Raw genomic sequence first — 17,247 nt, forward strand, 5'->3', positions numbered from 1 at the left:
TGTCACATAAGATTCATGAGATCACCAAGGTACTTGTAATCACCAGTGAGAGGAACGAGGGAACACGGTAGCAAAAACGAGGGGCTAGGAGCCAGGGCAGTGGGGTCCTGCCTTGCTTCTGTCACTAGTTGGCAAGCCTATCTTATGATTCCAATACTTCAATATGCAAAAGCCTCAGGCTGTGGATGCTCCCTCCATCCAGACTGGGGGGGTTCATGAGCTTGTGAATTTCGACATAATTGGCTTTTATTGTACTTCTGTGTATTTTATTTTATGCATTTGGAAACATTCTTCAGAGAAGGAGCCACGGGCTCCACTGGACTTCCAAAAGGGGTCTGACTTCGAAAGGTCGAAACCCTTTCAAGACTTAGTAAACACTCTTGAGTGGTTGTACCCAAAAAGTTCATCAGCTGCAAGCAGTCTCAGGATGTGTATCTCTGACCTTGGGACAGTTTTCTGATCATCTGTAGTCAGGTATTGGGCCTATGTCTGAAGACTTTCCCATTTGGCAGGCTTACAGGCCTGGCCTTTAAGGTTCAGAACTGGATGAATGGCCAGACTCAGAGTACTCTTCATCAATGTTTCCATCGAATCTTTGAAGGAGTCTCCCATGAGCCATCTCAGTGATCTGTGCATAGCTCCATGCTATTTATTTTTTTTGTTTTGTTTTGTTTTTGGTGGGACAATGAGGGCTAAGTGACTTGCCCAGGGTCACATAGCTAGTAAGTGTCAAGTGTCCGAGGCCAGATTCGAACTCAGGTCCTCGACTCCAGGGCTGGTGCTTTATCCACTGTGCCACCTAGCTGCCCTATTTATTATTTTTAATAAAGGACTTGGATGGGGTAGCTAGGTGGCGCAGTGGATAAGGTGCTGGCCCTAGAGTCGGGAAGACCTGAGTTCAGATCCAGACTCAGACACTTGACACCTACTACCCATGTGACCCTGGGCAAGTCACTTAACCCTCATTGCCCCACCAAAAATAAATAAATAAAAATTAAAAGATTAAACAATAAAGGACTTGGATAAAAGTATAGACAGAAGGTTTATCCAATTTGCAGATGATACAACACCGGGAACAGCAAATACTAGATGACATTCAGGGTACAAAAAGATTTTGGCCTGGAAAAGAGAAGACTCAGATGACATGATGATGTTCATCTCCAAAGGGCTGTCCCACAGAAGAGAGCTTATACATATTTGACGTGGTCCCAGAGAGCAGAAACAGGAACAATAGGTAGGAAAACCTTCCTATAATTAGGGAGAATGGGCTCCCACAGGAGTTAATGGGTTCCCCCTGACTAACACTCTTCAAGTAAAGCCTGGCTGACCACCTAGAGAGAATGCTGGATCCCTGATTTCATTACTTAGTGTACTAATAGCCACTTCCCCGCCCATCAAGTGGCTTAATGAACTGCTGTCACCAAAAAAGTCCATGACTTGGTGGCCTTCTCTATATGGAAATAAGCTGGTCCTTGGAGGGAAGAGTGTGTGGCCAAGGCCCTAGGCAAAGATGTTCTAGGTTACGAGGAACTGCTGGAACATAACCTTAGCCTTGAGAACCCTGGAAGCACACAGGTACCTCCACGTATAATGAGGCATCAGAGTAGGATCTGACAGAAAGCACAGTCAGGAAAATATTGAGAAGCTGTTGTTGGTGGTGGTTGTCCTTTGTTCTCCAAGAGGACCATGACATTGAGGTGATGTCATGATGTGCAGTGAACAGGATTTAAGGGAGGGAGGGCTGTGTACCAACCTCAGCCTCTCCTCCAGAGCCATCTGGGTCCAGTGGCAAGAACTACACCAGGATGACTAGAGATGGCCCCAGATGTTTAAGGCAATCAGCATTAAGTGACTTGCCCAGGGTCACACAGTTAGGAAGTGTCAAGCATCTGAGGCCAGATTTGAACCCAGGTCCTTCTGACTCCAGGGCTGGTGCTCTATCCACTGCACCACCTTGCTGCCCTCCATGAAAACAGCAATGATAATAATGACAGGCCCCCTGTGAGTATATGTATATGTTTCTATGACAGTTTAATTTTCTGGCAGTTAAGTAGGCAAGGCTTCTTCTCTCTGAATTGGTGTGGGCCTTCTAAGTCACACCAGACAATGGATGACGGTTTTCTTCATGGTCTTCCCTTCAAGGTTCGGCTCAGGGGCCGCCGCGCCCTCTATGAACTTTTCTCTCATCACTGGCAGATGAAAGCGTCCTGTCCTTCACTGAGTCTCCTAGAGTGTTTTCTCTAGATCTTGCCTCTTTCCCCCTCATTCTACCCCAAATTATGCTTATTTGTACATGGGGCATACTCTCTTCTGTACCTGCAGGGTAGAGGCTGAATTGCTTTTTCATCTTTGAGCCAAGGGCCATGTCTTACACCCCAGGCACTGAATGGTCACTCAGCTGGCCCCTCATTTTTAAATGTAAGACGACTCTTTCTCCAATTAGATTTTATGAGGCAGGCACCGCATCTTATATAATGCTCAGTAAATGGCAGCCACCCCAGTACTGATGGACGACAGATGTGCCCTCGACACTTAGGTGACTCTCGGCCAAAGCGTCACCTGTTACTGCACCACAGCCTGAAGGTCTGGATTCTAAAGGTACTTAACTGCACCTTGGCAGCAAAGAAAACCATCCCAGCTGACAGGAGACCCATTTGAGGAGTGTTCTGACGTTACACAAGGCTGGTGGTGCCGTGGAGAGCGCGCCAGGCCTAGAATCATGGAGACCTGAGTTCAAATCCAGCCTTGGACACTCACAAGTCACTTAACCCCTACCTGCCTCAGTGTCCTCATCTATAGAATGGGGATAATAATAGCCTCTGCATCACAGGGTTTTTGTGAAGATTAGATAAAATAATTGTCAAGTGCTTTGCAAACCTTAAAGCACTGCGTAAATAATAGCAATTGTTATTATTAATGTGTTATCCCAGAGTAATGTTCAATTCTGAGATGTATGTGCTCTGTGGAACACTTTTCACTAAACAAATGACTAAGGATGGAAGGGGAAATACTTTCAGAAAAGATGTACTGGATGCCACAACCACCTTTTCTTGTACAGTCAAGCACCTGTGAGTCTGAATGAACACAGTCTGAATGGAGCAGATAAAAAGTCAGCAGGAGAGCCCATCTCTGGTGTGACACACCGGAGCCCTCACACGCTCAAGGTGAAGGACCTGCCCCTGGCTTCTCCACACAGGGCTCCAGGGTATCGACAATGCCACCGCTTGTTTTGACTTCCCAGCTGAGTCAGCTACGACCACACGGTTAACTCCTGCGGCAGCAGCCAAGTTCTATTGTGTTTTTGTAACTAAAAAAGGAAAAATTTTGCTATAAAAAGATTACATCTCCCTATACTCCCCCTCCAGAAAAAAAACAAAACCACTCAAAAGCCAGTTTATATTTGAAATTCCAAGAGGCTTTTCAACTCCCATCACTCCTAAATGTAGAGTCGTTAAAAATTAATGTATCCCACTCAGCAAGAAGTCTTTATGCACAGCACAAAAATGCATGGGTAATACTGTGGGAGTGGGGGCTTTTAGGAGCAGGAGAGCCAGCGCCTTCCAAGAGGGAAAGCCACCACTCAGAGGGGGCTCCCCAAGGCAACTGAGAGGAGGCCTCTGAGGTGACACTGGTAACAAACCTGCAGAAGACCGAGTGGACCTGGGGCATCGCAACAGTGTGTTTCCCTGGAATAGTTAGAAGCCTAACCCTTTCTGGCACTGGTCAGCCTAGGGAATCTAATAGAACAAGAGTTTCCAAGTTCAATGAGAAGGTATCTGATAGGGCAGCACTCTGGAAGAAGCTTTCTCCCAAAGAATGGTCATTATTTGGACACAACAGACCAGGGCTTCTTAAACTTTCCCCACTCACAACCCTTTTTATGCAACCCCGGGTATACAGGTACATAAAATAGGTATACATACCTTTCACTGCTCCCAAGTTTTTCACAAACTCCCACATTCATTTATGTGACCCCATGCCACGTAGGGTCATGACCCACAATTTACAATAAACAATGTCTATTTTTTAAAAGCACCTCTCTTCTCAAAAGTTATAAACCAGGGCTTTAAAGCAGCTCTTTGGAGAATCTAATCAATCAAAAAAACACAACTATTTATTGAACATCTACCACATTCACAGAATCCGAACCATCTGGCCTGTGCCTAAAACTAAGAGTCCGAAGTAGGGTCTGTAACGATGGAGACCGAAGCCCGAGCCTCCAAATGTGTATTTAAAAGAAATCGCTTAGCCAGAGATCGTCCACCTACTTCACCTGCGTTATCAATGACGTCACTCCTCTGTGATACATTGTAGGAGAAAAGGTGCTGGACCTGGGAGTCGAGACCCGAGGGTGAGACCCTGCTCAGTTTGTTGGATAATCATCTACTGAGCATCTCCATGGGCCAGGATTAAGTTATACAAAAGAGAGATACAGTGATGGGGGGAGAAGGGGCAAGGGGAAGGGACTGGAAGCTTGTTAGATCAGGAAAGAGCATTCAAAGAGAAGGTAAGGGGGGGAGGGGGGCCAGTGCAAAGATATGGAGATGGGAGATAGAGTATGATGGGTGAAGAAGAGACGACGGTCTGGCAGACTGTAGGGGGAAGTCATGTTTAATGAGGCTGGAAAGACAGACTGAAGCAAGACTGAGAAGGCTTTCATGGGATCACATCTGGGATAAAACACAATCACTTTGTCAGAAGCTTGGAGGGTGGCTGAAGAGGCCTACCATTTAGGAGGTGATCAGAATAATACAGGTGAGCAGTGATAAGAGCCTGAACTAAATACGGATGGCAGCCAAGAGGGTGGAGAGGAAGATGGGAGAGACGTGGAGAAAGAACTACATGGATATGTGGGGTGAAGGAGATTCAGATGCCCAAGATAATGCCAAAATTACAAAACATATACATAAAATAGCTATACAAAATATGTGGAAAATAAATAAAAGGTTAATCGGGGGGGGGGGATCAAGAAAGGGTTCAGGAAGGAAGTGTTATTTGAGCAAACTTCTGAAGAAACAACTTGGTAAGAGGCAGAAATAAGGCAGGGGTGAATTCCAGGTGTTGGGAGGAAGTCAGTTCAGAGGTGAGAAGATGAGAAATGGAGTTTCAGTTGTGAGGAACCCCATGGCCAGGCTAGTCTGGCTAGCTATTGAGTGCAGGGAAGAAAAAGGCAGGCTGAGGCCAGCGGGGAAACCAAAAAGTCCAGAGGGCAACACAAGACAGCAGGGCAATTCTGTTACTACTAAGTTAGCCTAACATACATTTGGGGGGGGGGGGCAGGGGGAGGGCGGACAGGGCTAAGAGGGTTAAATGACTTGTCCAGGGTCACACAGCTAGTAAGTGTCAAGTGTCTGAGGCCAGATTTGAACTCAGGTCCTCCTGAATCTAGGGCCAGTGCTTTATCCACTGTGCCACCTAGCTGCCCCAACATATACTTTTTTTTTTAAAGCAACAAACATTTATTTTATTTTCCATTTACATGTAAGGGTAGTTTTCAACATTCATTTTCATAAGATTTAGCGTTCCAAATTTTTCTCCCTCCCTCCCTCCCTTTCCTTCCCCCTCCACAAGATTGCAATCAGGTTATATATGTACAATCCACAAGTGTTCTTTTTATCAGTTCTTTCTATGGGGGTGCATAGTAAGCTTCCTCATTAGTTCCTTGGGATTGTCTTGGATCATTGCACTGCTGAGAGTAGTTAAGTCCCAACATATACTTTTTAAAAGCATACATCATTGGAAGTTCATCAGTTCATGCACAATTCTCTTTTTTTGTTCTTTGAATACTGGAATGCTTGTGTTTACTGACGGAATCCATGATTTCAAAAGCCACAAGTCTCAAAAATGCTCTACCAAATAAAAAAGGTATCAAAAGCACTGGTGAAACAAACAGCTAAACGCCGAGCAGCTAGGTGACACAGTGAATAAAGCACCAGCCCTGGATTCAGGAGTACCTGAGTTCAAATCCAGCCTCAGACACTTGACACTTACTAGCTGTGTGACCTTGGGCAAGTCACTTAACCCTCATTGCCTCCCCCACCCCCGGCAAAAAAAAGAATGGCTAAACAAACTATGTGCACAAGAGTTTAATAAAGAATCACTATGCCATAAGAAATGGTGAAAATGAAGAATTCTGAGAAGCGTGGGAAAACTATTCTCTACTACTATTAGTATTACTATTCCCAGTAGTATTACTAATACTACTAGTACCACCACCACCATCACTACTGCCATAACTACTGCTACTAGTCCTATTACCACCACCACCATGACTACTACTAGAAAGAAATAAGCAGAACAACAACAACAACAACAAAAAATGAATGACTATACAAATGGAAATGGAAAAGACAAAAACCAAAACTAAATGCAGAGTAATTATAATGACCAAGAAGTCTGGTCCTGGAAAGAACATTGAGAAAATGTACTTTCCCCTCCCTTGTTAGCAAAAGCAATATGCATTCCATAGTCCTGGGGTTTTTTTTTTTACAACCTGCTTTCTCTCTCTCTTTTTAAAAATTATTTGTTACAAGGGAGGACTCCTCTCTAGGTCTAATAACAGAGAGGAAATATGTGTGTGTGTGTGTACACATACATATACACTAATGGTATATATGTATATTTATGTATGTATATATGTATGCATAAATACACACATTATATGATAATATATTTATATAAATGAAGGTAATTTTTTTTATTCTTCAGAAGGTAATATTTTTAATATTTTTTTAAAAAAGAGAAGATAGTAACTGATGTCTTCTCAATCATCCTTTTTTCAGTTTGGGGATTCCAGCTAGAACTGTAAAATATTTTAGTTCCCAAATCTGCTAATGGCTGTTCCTACTTAACTTGCTAGTCTCTTATTTTTAAATTTTAAATCTTCATATCTTTTAAAGTTTTTATACAGCCTTTATTTTGGAATATATCCCCCTCCCTTAACCAGAGAGGCATCTCTTGAAACCGAGAGAGAGAAAAAAAAGCCAATTCAGCAACACTAACTCCTCAGTGGAGTCTGCCAGTACATACAATGTTCCACAGCTACATCTGCCTCTAAGCAGAGCTGTAAGAGACATTTTGTCATTGGTTTTGGTTAAAAATCAAATGCTGGTCACTGTCCCAAAACGGCCAACCTGCCCCTACTCTATGCTGGGTGCTAGGGACACAGCCGGGGAAGCGACCAGCATTCAGTAAGTTCACCTGCTACAAACAGGAAGTAGTTCTATGTCACAGTTCTAGGTCTCTAATAGCCATCAGTGACCAACCAAAAAGCTCATACTTGAAGGCTGATGGGAGAGATCTAACAGGCAGTTAATTTACCTTGGTCAAAGTTCTGGATAAAACTATCACAGAGATATTTCTGTTGTTCTACACACTCAGGTTCAAAAAACCCACTTGGCAAATGCAAAATGAAGGAAGCACCTCCCTCCCAGGAAGCATTTAGCACAGTGCCTGGCACAAAATAAGAGCTTCATAAACATCAGTCACTGTTATTTTTATTAATGCTGTTACCATTATTATTAACACCGCCATGCTGGAATTTGGCCTTTACTGGCATCAGGGAGTCAACAACAGTTTCTGAACAGGAGTCTGACGTGACGGCAGGAGGTCATTCAGGAGGATCCTCGTGAACGCTGTCAGACTGATCAGAAGGGGAAGTTATTCTAGGCAGAGATCCTGGTTAGGAGTTACTGAAATAGTACAAGCATGAGATGGGAGAGCAGCTTTGAACAGAGAACAGACTGAAAATTGGTGATTAACTAGAGAGGGAGGAGCCAAAGACAACTTCAAGGATTATAGTCTGGGTGCCTAGGAGAATGAAAGAGGAAAATTAGAAAATCAGGAGGCAGTGTGGTAGAAGGAAGATGACTAATTCTGTTTTGGAGAGGTTAAATTCAGGACCATCGAGCCTACTGGTTTGTCTGACCTAACAAAAAGTGCCCAGCAGCCTGATGGCACAAGAGAGAGCCACTGTACAGGACTGACACCTTAACTTTACTTGGGCCAGCCTTGTGTCTTGTGTGACTCTGGCTTTTTTCAAAGAAACCATGCATGTGGACAGGTTGGGCCATCTTCCTTCTGTCTGAAGTTGGCTTCCTGCCTTGCCTGGGCTCAGTCACAGATGCACTTCCCATGCTCCATGCTTCCTTTGTGCCAAGGAGAAAAGGAGGGAAGTTCCTTCAGCACTCACAGAAGACCAACAGAGCATGTGGCCAGTCCTGTTCTGACATCTGGCTTCCTTCCTGAAGTGTTATAGGTACTTGTACATGTAAAAATACACGCGCACGCGTGTGTGTGTGTGTGTGTGGTTATGTGTAAACTCAGGCAAACTCTGCAGGTCACTATTACTTAAAACATCAAAGAGCCAGAGAGAAAATTGGTCAATAACCACCAGCACTCCGTGGGGGCTGTTCACCTGCATCCTATAAAACAAAAGGGTGAAGTGATGAAATTGATGATGACAGTTTCATTTGGAATTCAGTTGGCCTGACTCTTCCTCTCCCTTCTAAACCATCATGACAGTGCTTCCACAACCAAGACGAGCCATAGGTGTGCTCTAAGCATCACTGAATGGCGCTGAGACTGCCAAAGAACCGAGGAGGGACAAGCCTCCAAGCCCAGGGCAGTCCGTCCACCTGGGTTATTAGAACAACGAATGCGAGGGATGCCTCCCGGCGACTGTGGCCTCTGCAACATCCCTTTGTAGGTTTCAGGGATCATAAATGATAGGAAAATGGATTACCACCATCCCAGCCTTAACCTTCAAAGAGATGAAGCAGCCATGACCAAAAGGCCACAGAGCGTGGCCAGTTCTCACTACCGTTACCTTAAGCTTTCCTCTTCATTTTGACTAATGTCCTGTTTTGTGTAACTAGAAATTTCGCCAACACTCTAAGACCTTTTTTTAATAGTCCAGGATTATGATTTGGTCAGTGTAGGGAACTCCTATTGTGTAAACTCATCCCACTAATGCAGTTCAGCAATTAATTTATCTGCAATTTTTAGTCAGAGACTAGGTATGTAGCAGACAGACGGCCAGTCCTGGAATCAGGAAGACCTGACTTCAAGTCCTTCCTCGGACCCGTCCTAGCTGTCGGTCCAAGAGCACATCATTCGATCTCTCAGAACCCCAGGAACCTAGAAGATTATACCTTCAAAAACAACCAAGAGGATGATCCTTAAAAAGGAAACTATCAATGTTGGAGGGGCTGTAAAGTGGCCCAAGAATTAGGCAAGAATAGTGACTAAGCTTTTCATCCTCAAAGACTCAGTGATCCCACAAAGGGGCCTATGCCCCAAGAAAGAAAGAGGGAAAGAACAAAGGTCTGATAAACAGGAAAGTGTTCAGACCATGATTCTTTGTGGTAGCAAAGGACTGTGCCCAATATCTGGGAAATGGCTAGAACAGAACTACATGGTGAGAAATAGGGAATACCGCAGAGAGACCCAAAAAGAAACAAAAGAAAAATAAGGACAAAGCCACCATCATATAAATGGGAAATAAATCACAAAAAGAAAACCGAACTCTGAGTCACTAAAAGGACAATCAAGGCCCTGCATTCACAGAGACAGCTTGGTGGAACAATGCATAGAAGGCTAGACCTGGAGTCAGGAAGACCGGAGATTGAACCCTGCCTCAGAAAGGTGCTAGCTGCAATGCCACGTGCATGAGAGGCATGAGAGGTTGCTCCAAACAGGGAATGATGAGAAGAAAGTGAGGGCAGGCCACTGCGGTGGAGGTCTCACCTCACACTCACGTACACAAAGCCTTACTCTGTGGTTAGCCGAGAACAGAAATCATCAGCAATGTCCAATGAACAGGAAAGGGCTAAACAGACTGTGGCTCACGGATGGCATGGAGGACTACTGTGCCAGAAGAAATAGCGAACAGATTTACGAATAGGAATCGTTTTACAGATGAGGATACTGAGGCACAGAGAGTTTAAACCACTTGCCCAGGTCACACAGCTATGAGTATCTGGCTTCCTGACTCCAGGTCAGGTGTCCTAAGCACTACTGACACAGAGTGAAGTAACAACAGCCATGACAAGGTCAATGGAAAGGTAAGGAAAAAATCAGGCGATGTCCGTAAATATTTTTAAGAGTTGAGAGATGATCAATGAAACAGATCAAGTTGAAAAATAAAATGAGTCCCAGGTTCAAGATGAGCATCTCCGTTTCCCACAAAAAAAGATGCCCTTCATGCTCCTGGAGGCCTCAACCAACCAAGAACTGGGAAGAGCCTGCTCCGAGGGAGCCACAGAGACCAATCTTCCCTCTCCAGGTTTGCTCCATCTCATCTCTTCCTTTAAGATCAATACGAGGTGGGACAAAGAGCAGAGGGAGGAGAGAAGAATGCCAGCAGAGGAAAGCCGTCGTTTACAGCACTGTGGAGCCCAACGTTCTGACAATATTGGCTGTGACATCAAGGGCATCGAAGACCCAAACCCACAGTGTGTCTGCGTGCTGTCAGTGGCCTCTCAGCCCACAACCCAGATACTGTACCTTGTCATCGAGCACAAGCAGCAAGCCTGTTTTAAGGATTCGTCTGCCTACATTGCTCCTTAAAGGAAGCTCTAATAAAGAGTGGTTACCACCTAAAGTGAAAAGCACATTTAACAAAAATGACTGTTTCAAAAACAATACCTACCTGATTCTCCATTTCTAAAGTCAAGATTCTACAACTCCATTAGACATTTCAGCGATCCCTCCCCCCCAGTTACTCTACCCCATCACAGAAGCTGAAACAACAGGGAACAGCCGGGCTCCAAGATCCCAGGAGTCTTGAGAGTGACCACACTGTCCTCGATGCAGTTATGTGACACAATGCATAGAGGACTGCCCCTGGAGCCAGTAAGACCCAAGTTCAAACCTGCCTCCGACACATACTAGCTGTGGGACTCTTAGTAAGTGACTTTGCCCCTGTTTCACCCAGTTTCCTCATCTGTAAAATGGGGAATAATCACAACATCCACCTCCCAGAGTTATTGTGGGGATCAGATGAGATCATATCTGTAAAAGTGCTTGGCACAGTGCCTAGCACACAGTAGGTGCTATATAAACAAATGCAAACCCTTATGCTGTTGTTATTATCCTAGTGCTCTCCTGGTTCTTACGCATCTTCCTTTCTCCCCACAGTTTTTCAAACAACCTCCTCCCAGCTCAGTAAGTGTTAAACAGCAATGAATGGTCTCAGCCAACTGTGCACCAGAGCTGGACACTTTCTTATGCAATCAGTGAAGAAAACACTATATTCAGGACAAAATCTGACTGGGCCAACTGGCCCAGCCTCCACTTGAAGAAGACCCTTTACAACAATGACAGAACAGCAACACTGACAGACCAAGCCTTTCACATGTACTCTATTCTTTGATCTTACAACATCCCTGTGAAGTGGGTACTGTTATTACACCATGTGACAGATAAGGATTTGCCCAGGGTCACAGAACTGGAAAATATCTGATGCTGAATTTGAACTCAAGTCTCCCTGACTTCAAGTTCAATGTGCTATCCATTGTGCCACCGGGTAGCCCACGAGAGGTCACCGAGCTTTGCCTGAAGGTGTCCCGTGACAGGGAGAAGCCACTTTGTGCCAATGAAGCCCATTCTACTTTGGCACATCCCTAATAGTCAGACAGTGTTCCACATCCCAGCCTCAATCTGCTTCTTCACACCTTCTACCTGCTGTGCCGAGTTCAGCCCTCTGGGGTCAAGCAGAACGAGGCGACTTCCCTTCCATAGGACACGCCCATCAGAGACTTGAAGGCAGTCACCATGCATCCCCAGGTCTAATGACCCTCCTATGGCAGGAACTTCCCGCCCCTCGCCTCCTCCATAGAGGATAAAACAGCACCAGCCCTGAAGGCAGGAAGACCTGGGTCCAAATAGTGCTCCCACTGAAAAGCTGCTCCACCTGCCCAGCAGCTGAACCTCTCGCTTCCTCCACATCTAAGACTCTTGGGCTACCGACGACTGGCCAATCTGTATCAATGGCAAGAGCTTTCACACCCAGAAGCGCCCCACGCCAACCAAATCAAGAGAAGAGGAGCTTTCTTCCAGCCTTTGTCAAATAGGCATCTGGGTGAGAAGAATTCAGCGACAAAAGATGCTCCTTGTTTTTGGCAGAATGGGCTTTTATTTGAGGGATTACATGGAAAGCCATCTGAGGAAGCTGAAGGAATACTAGTAGGTCAAGTGAGTATCCTGTGTAGACAAAGGCAGGCAAAAGAAGACGAGCTGGGGCAGCTAGATGGCGCAGTGGATAGAGCACCGGCCCTGGAGTCAGGAGTGCCTGAGTTCAAATCCGGCCTCAGACACATAACACTTACTAGCTGTGTGACCCTGGGCAAGTCACTTAACCCCAATTGCCTCACTAAAAAAAAAAAAAAAAAAAAAAAAAGGAAGACGAGCCATAAAAGGGAAGGGAAGCAGAGATTTTCCACCAGGATATCACATATATTATTTCTGTTTCCTACAGGCAACTATGAATATTGGACTTCACATACGAGGGCATCATTCCTACACACGTATACAAAGTGGTGGCTAACTGCATTTTATGGAGGACAAGAACCCCCAATGTTAGCTTGTTCTGAACACTGAAGCGAAAAGAGTAGCCAAGCTGGGGACTGACCTTCACTCTGTCCCTTGTCTTCCAATGCTGGACTCAATGTACACTGTCCCCTTAAAGCCCATTTGATTAATTACATATACTAAACAGAAACCGGTATCTACTTGGGAAATTCATTCCCCAAACCCCACTGGCAGATCTGAACACTGGAAAACCCTGGCTTTGGGAGGCTCTGTCTCTGTTATTCATTCCCCTCAAATTGCTCCTGGTTCCTGGTTAGCCTGAGCCACTAGGAGAATACAACTGCTTAAGAGCCACCATACGGACAGACCAGAGCCAAGGTGAGTTACAAAGTAGATTTCTCTGTCCCCTTTTACCTGTGGTCTGTGACAGAGAGGTCAGATTAAAACGGAAACTAAGCCCTAACTTCAGCATTCGAGGCCGCACGACAAGTCTCCACTGCCACTTCAAAGAGGCTTCTTCTAATGGACTTTCCCCCACCAGGGGGCTGGTTTGGGCTCATTTCCCCCACACACAACACAAGCTAAACTGAAATGATAACTGCACCAAAAAGCACCCCGAGGTGTCCCCTAACAGCTCCTACTCACACCTCATCCCCTGAATGTTCCCATGTGCTCGAGTGTTACTGCATCACTTTCTCCACAAGACAGGAACAAATAATCAGCAACAATTAAGCATCTACATATTTTAAAACAGGAAATAGAAGGGAATACAGCACTAAACAGTGACTCGACATTGTGCCACTGTAGCAAAAAGAGTTCAAGCTTTCTCTCTTTTTTTTTTTTTTGCTTTTTTTTTTTTTTTTAGTGAGGCAGTTGGGGTTAAGTGACTTGCCCAAGGTCACACAGCTAGTAAGTGTTAAGTGTCTGAGGCCAGATTTGAACTCAGGTACTCCTGATTTCAGGGCCAGTGCTCTATCCACTGCACCACCTAGCTGCCCCCAAGCTTTCTCTTAAGGCAGTAAAATGGGAGCCTTCACTGTTGTTACTGGGATGAATACTTTTTTTTTTTGGGCGGGGCAATGGGGGTTAAGTGACTTGCCCAGGGTCACACAACTAGTAAGTGGGATGAATACATCTTAGCTGAGGAACAGCAGGCTTTCTGTACCTCACCTGTAAAAGGGGGGCAAGAAGTTACCTTGAAAAAAATGACAAAAACTTCAGTAAAGCAAGTGGACAAGGTGACACGCTAGCAAAGTCCTAAATAATAAGAACACAGCCTAGAAAAGAGTTTGAGATGCCCTTCTTGTATCTTCCTACACCCTCCCCTGCACTAGGATGATGGTGACAACAACACCATGAGGAGTCAAAAAGACTCAAGGGCTGGTTCTGCTACTTCTTCTCTGCTTCCTAAATGTGACCTTGGGGGTAAAGTGATCTCAGCCTTCGGGGCCTCCATTTCTCCATCTGTCAAATGACGGGCTGGAGCAGAAAGCTGGAGAGGACCCTGCCCGCTGTCAATCTATGGTCCATCAACAATAATCACACACACTTACACAGCACACACTTTTGAGACTTCCAAATATCATAATCTCAAACAAGGTGATGGCGTATTCAAAACATTCTGTTAACACTAAGCCTTGGAAAACTTCTTCAGGTCTTTCTAAACAGACTCAATGGCTTTTCTGGGCAGGGAGTGGGGGGAATGATAGTGAGTAGAAGTATAATGAGGGGCAGGTAGGTGGCGCAATGGATAAAGCACTGGCCCTGGACTCAGGAGGACCTGAGTTTAAATCTGACTGCAGATGCTTGACACCTACTAGCTGCGTGACCCTGGGCAAGTCACTTAACCCTCATTGCCCCACAAAAAAAAACCAAACAAAAAAAGAAGTATAATGAAAGAATGGCTGCTACTGACCCTATGGTTTAGGGATTAACTTTCTCAAAATGGGGGGAGGGGGAAATGGGAAGGGGGGAAAGAGTTCGAGTTTCACTGTGTAGTCACTACCATTTCACAGATGAAAAGAATTCACTGCATCAACAAACCAACCCAGAGGACTGCAACATTCTGCTTTCCTTTCATATGAGCCCTTCCCTTAAGTAGGAAAATGGGAGACGGAGAAGCCAGCCACATGATAACCAAAGCAACCAATTATTCCCTCAGAGATAAATTACATCAGTGCTGCTCTCTACTCCTCCTCTAGCAAAAGAACTGAGGTCAGTGAAGTTACTTTCGCCTCTCATGTGCACATAACCTCTGTGTGTTATTAGTCCAATACCTCCAGGTCTCAAACCAACTGGAGGAGGCCCCAGCCCTGCTGCTTTTGAGTTCGGCCTGGGAGGCTCGGCATTAAGCAATGGCCTTTCAGCCTCCAGCGGTCTTCCCTATAGATAACGGTTACCTGGACTTGGACAGACCATTCAAATGAAAGACTTTATTAATTCCATAACAAGACGGATGCTATTTCTTGCTCATTTTACTACACCAGAGTAGTTTCTTGTTCACGTTCTGAAAAGCAGAGATAGTTGGATGCTTTTTGGAAGTACAGGGTATCCTCAAAATCTTAATACAGTTTAAGGCTCAGCTCAAAACTGCATTAAGGGGAAGCCAGGTGGCGCAGTGGATGGAGCGCCGGCCCTGGAGTCAGGAGTGCCTGAGTTTGGGTCCGGCCTCAGACACTTGACACTCACTGGCTGTGTGACCCTGGGCAAGTCACTTGGCCCCAATTGCCTCACTAAAAAAACCCAAAAACCCCAAAAAAAACCCCAAAAAAAACCTGCATTAAGACTTCTGGGACACCCCAGTATTTTGCAAAGCTCAAGATCACCTCTGTGTATGATTATGATGAAAGTAACAGTGCTCCTTAATTTCTGATTTTAAATACAATGGATTCCACTATGTTGGTACTTTCCCTGTCTCAAGAATTTGGTGTTGTTTTTGTAGTGGTGGAGAATTTGAAGGAAAAAAAAAAAGATCCTAAGAAAGCACTGCATTCGCTCCTGGTAGACTCACGTAGTTCCCCACAGGGCCTGTCTCTGACCACTGTCCAAGAGAGAGTCACGTTAAAGATACATATAAACACCCACATTCTAACAAAAGACAGAGAGAAAGCTGGGGTTACCCATAGACACCATTCTGTCATGCTTCTCCCTGCTCTGGCCTCTTCCACCAGCTCTTTGTGAACTAGACATTGAAGGAAGACTTCTGCTAGCCACCCCCCCCACAACTCTGCAGGGAATAACTCCATTACAGGCAATCTCAGAGCCCAGAATTCGCCTTTAAAGAAAAGACAGATGGCCCAATGGAAAAAAGGCATTAAAATATGATGGATATGGATGCTGAGAGCAGGGGAAGAGGAGACTAGCCAAAGCCCAATGCTGATCAAGGCAGATAAGGTAACACAGTTAAACAAAGCCATGGGGGGGGGGGCAGCTCATCAAGGTGACAAATATTTGTAGATAAAGGCACTCCAACTTGATTACAGAAAAAGTTAAGCATGTCCCTTTGTTTTCAGTTAAACACGGAGGTATCTTCTTGAGGGTTCTGTTTCTTTCTGCTGTTCCTCATTCCGGCATTTTTTGAGAAGAAAACATAACCATTTAGGAAGAAATAAATAGTTGGGAAAATAGCAGCAAAGACTCTGACAGGGAGCCAAGCATCTTACTTGATTTGTTCCCAAGTCCTGGTGGCCAAATGCAGGACCCAGAGATCTTTATAGTGGTAGAACTGTTCTCCATCAGGAGAGGCAAATTCTCCTCCAAATACCCACAGCTGTCCGCCTCCCTGAGGGACCACTGCTGCCTGTGGAGAGAGAAGACAAAGAAAAGGCAGGGTTACCCACTGACGCCGTTCTGTACAGTCACGGAAATGAAGACCACTCCCCAGCTGACTGCCACGCTGACCTCATGGGTGGGGTCCTTCACGGTCGCTGCTGCACTCACTCCTCCTTCACGAGTGACCCCAGCGTGGTGCCAGTAGACACAATCCTCTTGCCCAGAGCAGCCACAGGCCCCAGACTCAGACTCATTCTGTGGCACTCAGAATCAGAGCTCAGACCCAACGCTTCTGTGGCACAACAGGACCTGAGACCTGATAAGCCCCCTTGCCAGTTAACACCCTATGAGAAACACGGCTTGAGCCCCTCCCACAGCCTAGACTGTAGCAGTAATGCAAGCACTACCCATCGGGTGCCTGCAGGTGACTCTGCACACGGTCTCCCCTGGAGAGCTGCTGGGAAGGAGCGTGTCCGTGTCAACTCCGGCGCGTCCCTCCTCACCTCCTAAAAGAACCTCGACAGCCTCATCCCAGCCCGCTTCCTCCCCCCACCTCCTTTCCCCTCCTCCGCTTTCCTTTCTTTTCTCCTCCTCTAGGCCGGCTTTTCCTACCCTTCCCTTCAGATCCTTCCCCTTCCCTGTGTCCTCCTCCAGCTTCCAAGCCTTCCACGTCCCCCCTGCTCAGACCCAATCTCTGGCCTTCTTTTCCAATTCCAATCACCCTCTCGCGCCCTTTTCTCCTGGCTCCTCTCACAACCTTCTTCCACAAAAGCCACAAGTGGAATCTAGTGCCCGGCTCCCCCAGAAAACCCAACACTCACTGGCCTCTCTCCCAGTGAAAACCATCAAGGGCTTAGAGCAAAAAGTCCCTGCTAGTTACAGGACATCAGCAAAGTCCAGAGAAAACTGGATTTCAAGTCAGAAGGACTGGGTCCAGGCTGTCTC

The 17,247-nt window shown here is 45.7% G+C and overlaps 1 protein-coding gene across 1 annotated transcript in view; it reads right to left on the minus strand.

Annotated features, from left to right (window-relative positions):
- Positions 1 to 17,247, minus strand: part of KLHDC4 (kelch domain containing 4) — an 85,643-nt gene that overhangs the window by 43,230 nt on the left and 25,166 nt on the right. Inside the window, 1 exon segment of the mRNA XM_043979956.1 lies at positions 16,194 to 16,330. Coding sequence (XP_043835891.1) covers positions 16,194 to 16,330 — 137 coding nt within the window.

The sequence above is a fragment of the Dromiciops gliroides genome, chromosome 2, assembly GCF_019393635.1.
Source record: "Dromiciops gliroides isolate mDroGli1 chromosome 2, mDroGli1.pri, whole genome shotgun sequence".
Classification (NCBI taxonomy): Eukaryota; Metazoa; Chordata; class Mammalia; order Microbiotheria; family Microbiotheriidae; genus Dromiciops; species Dromiciops gliroides.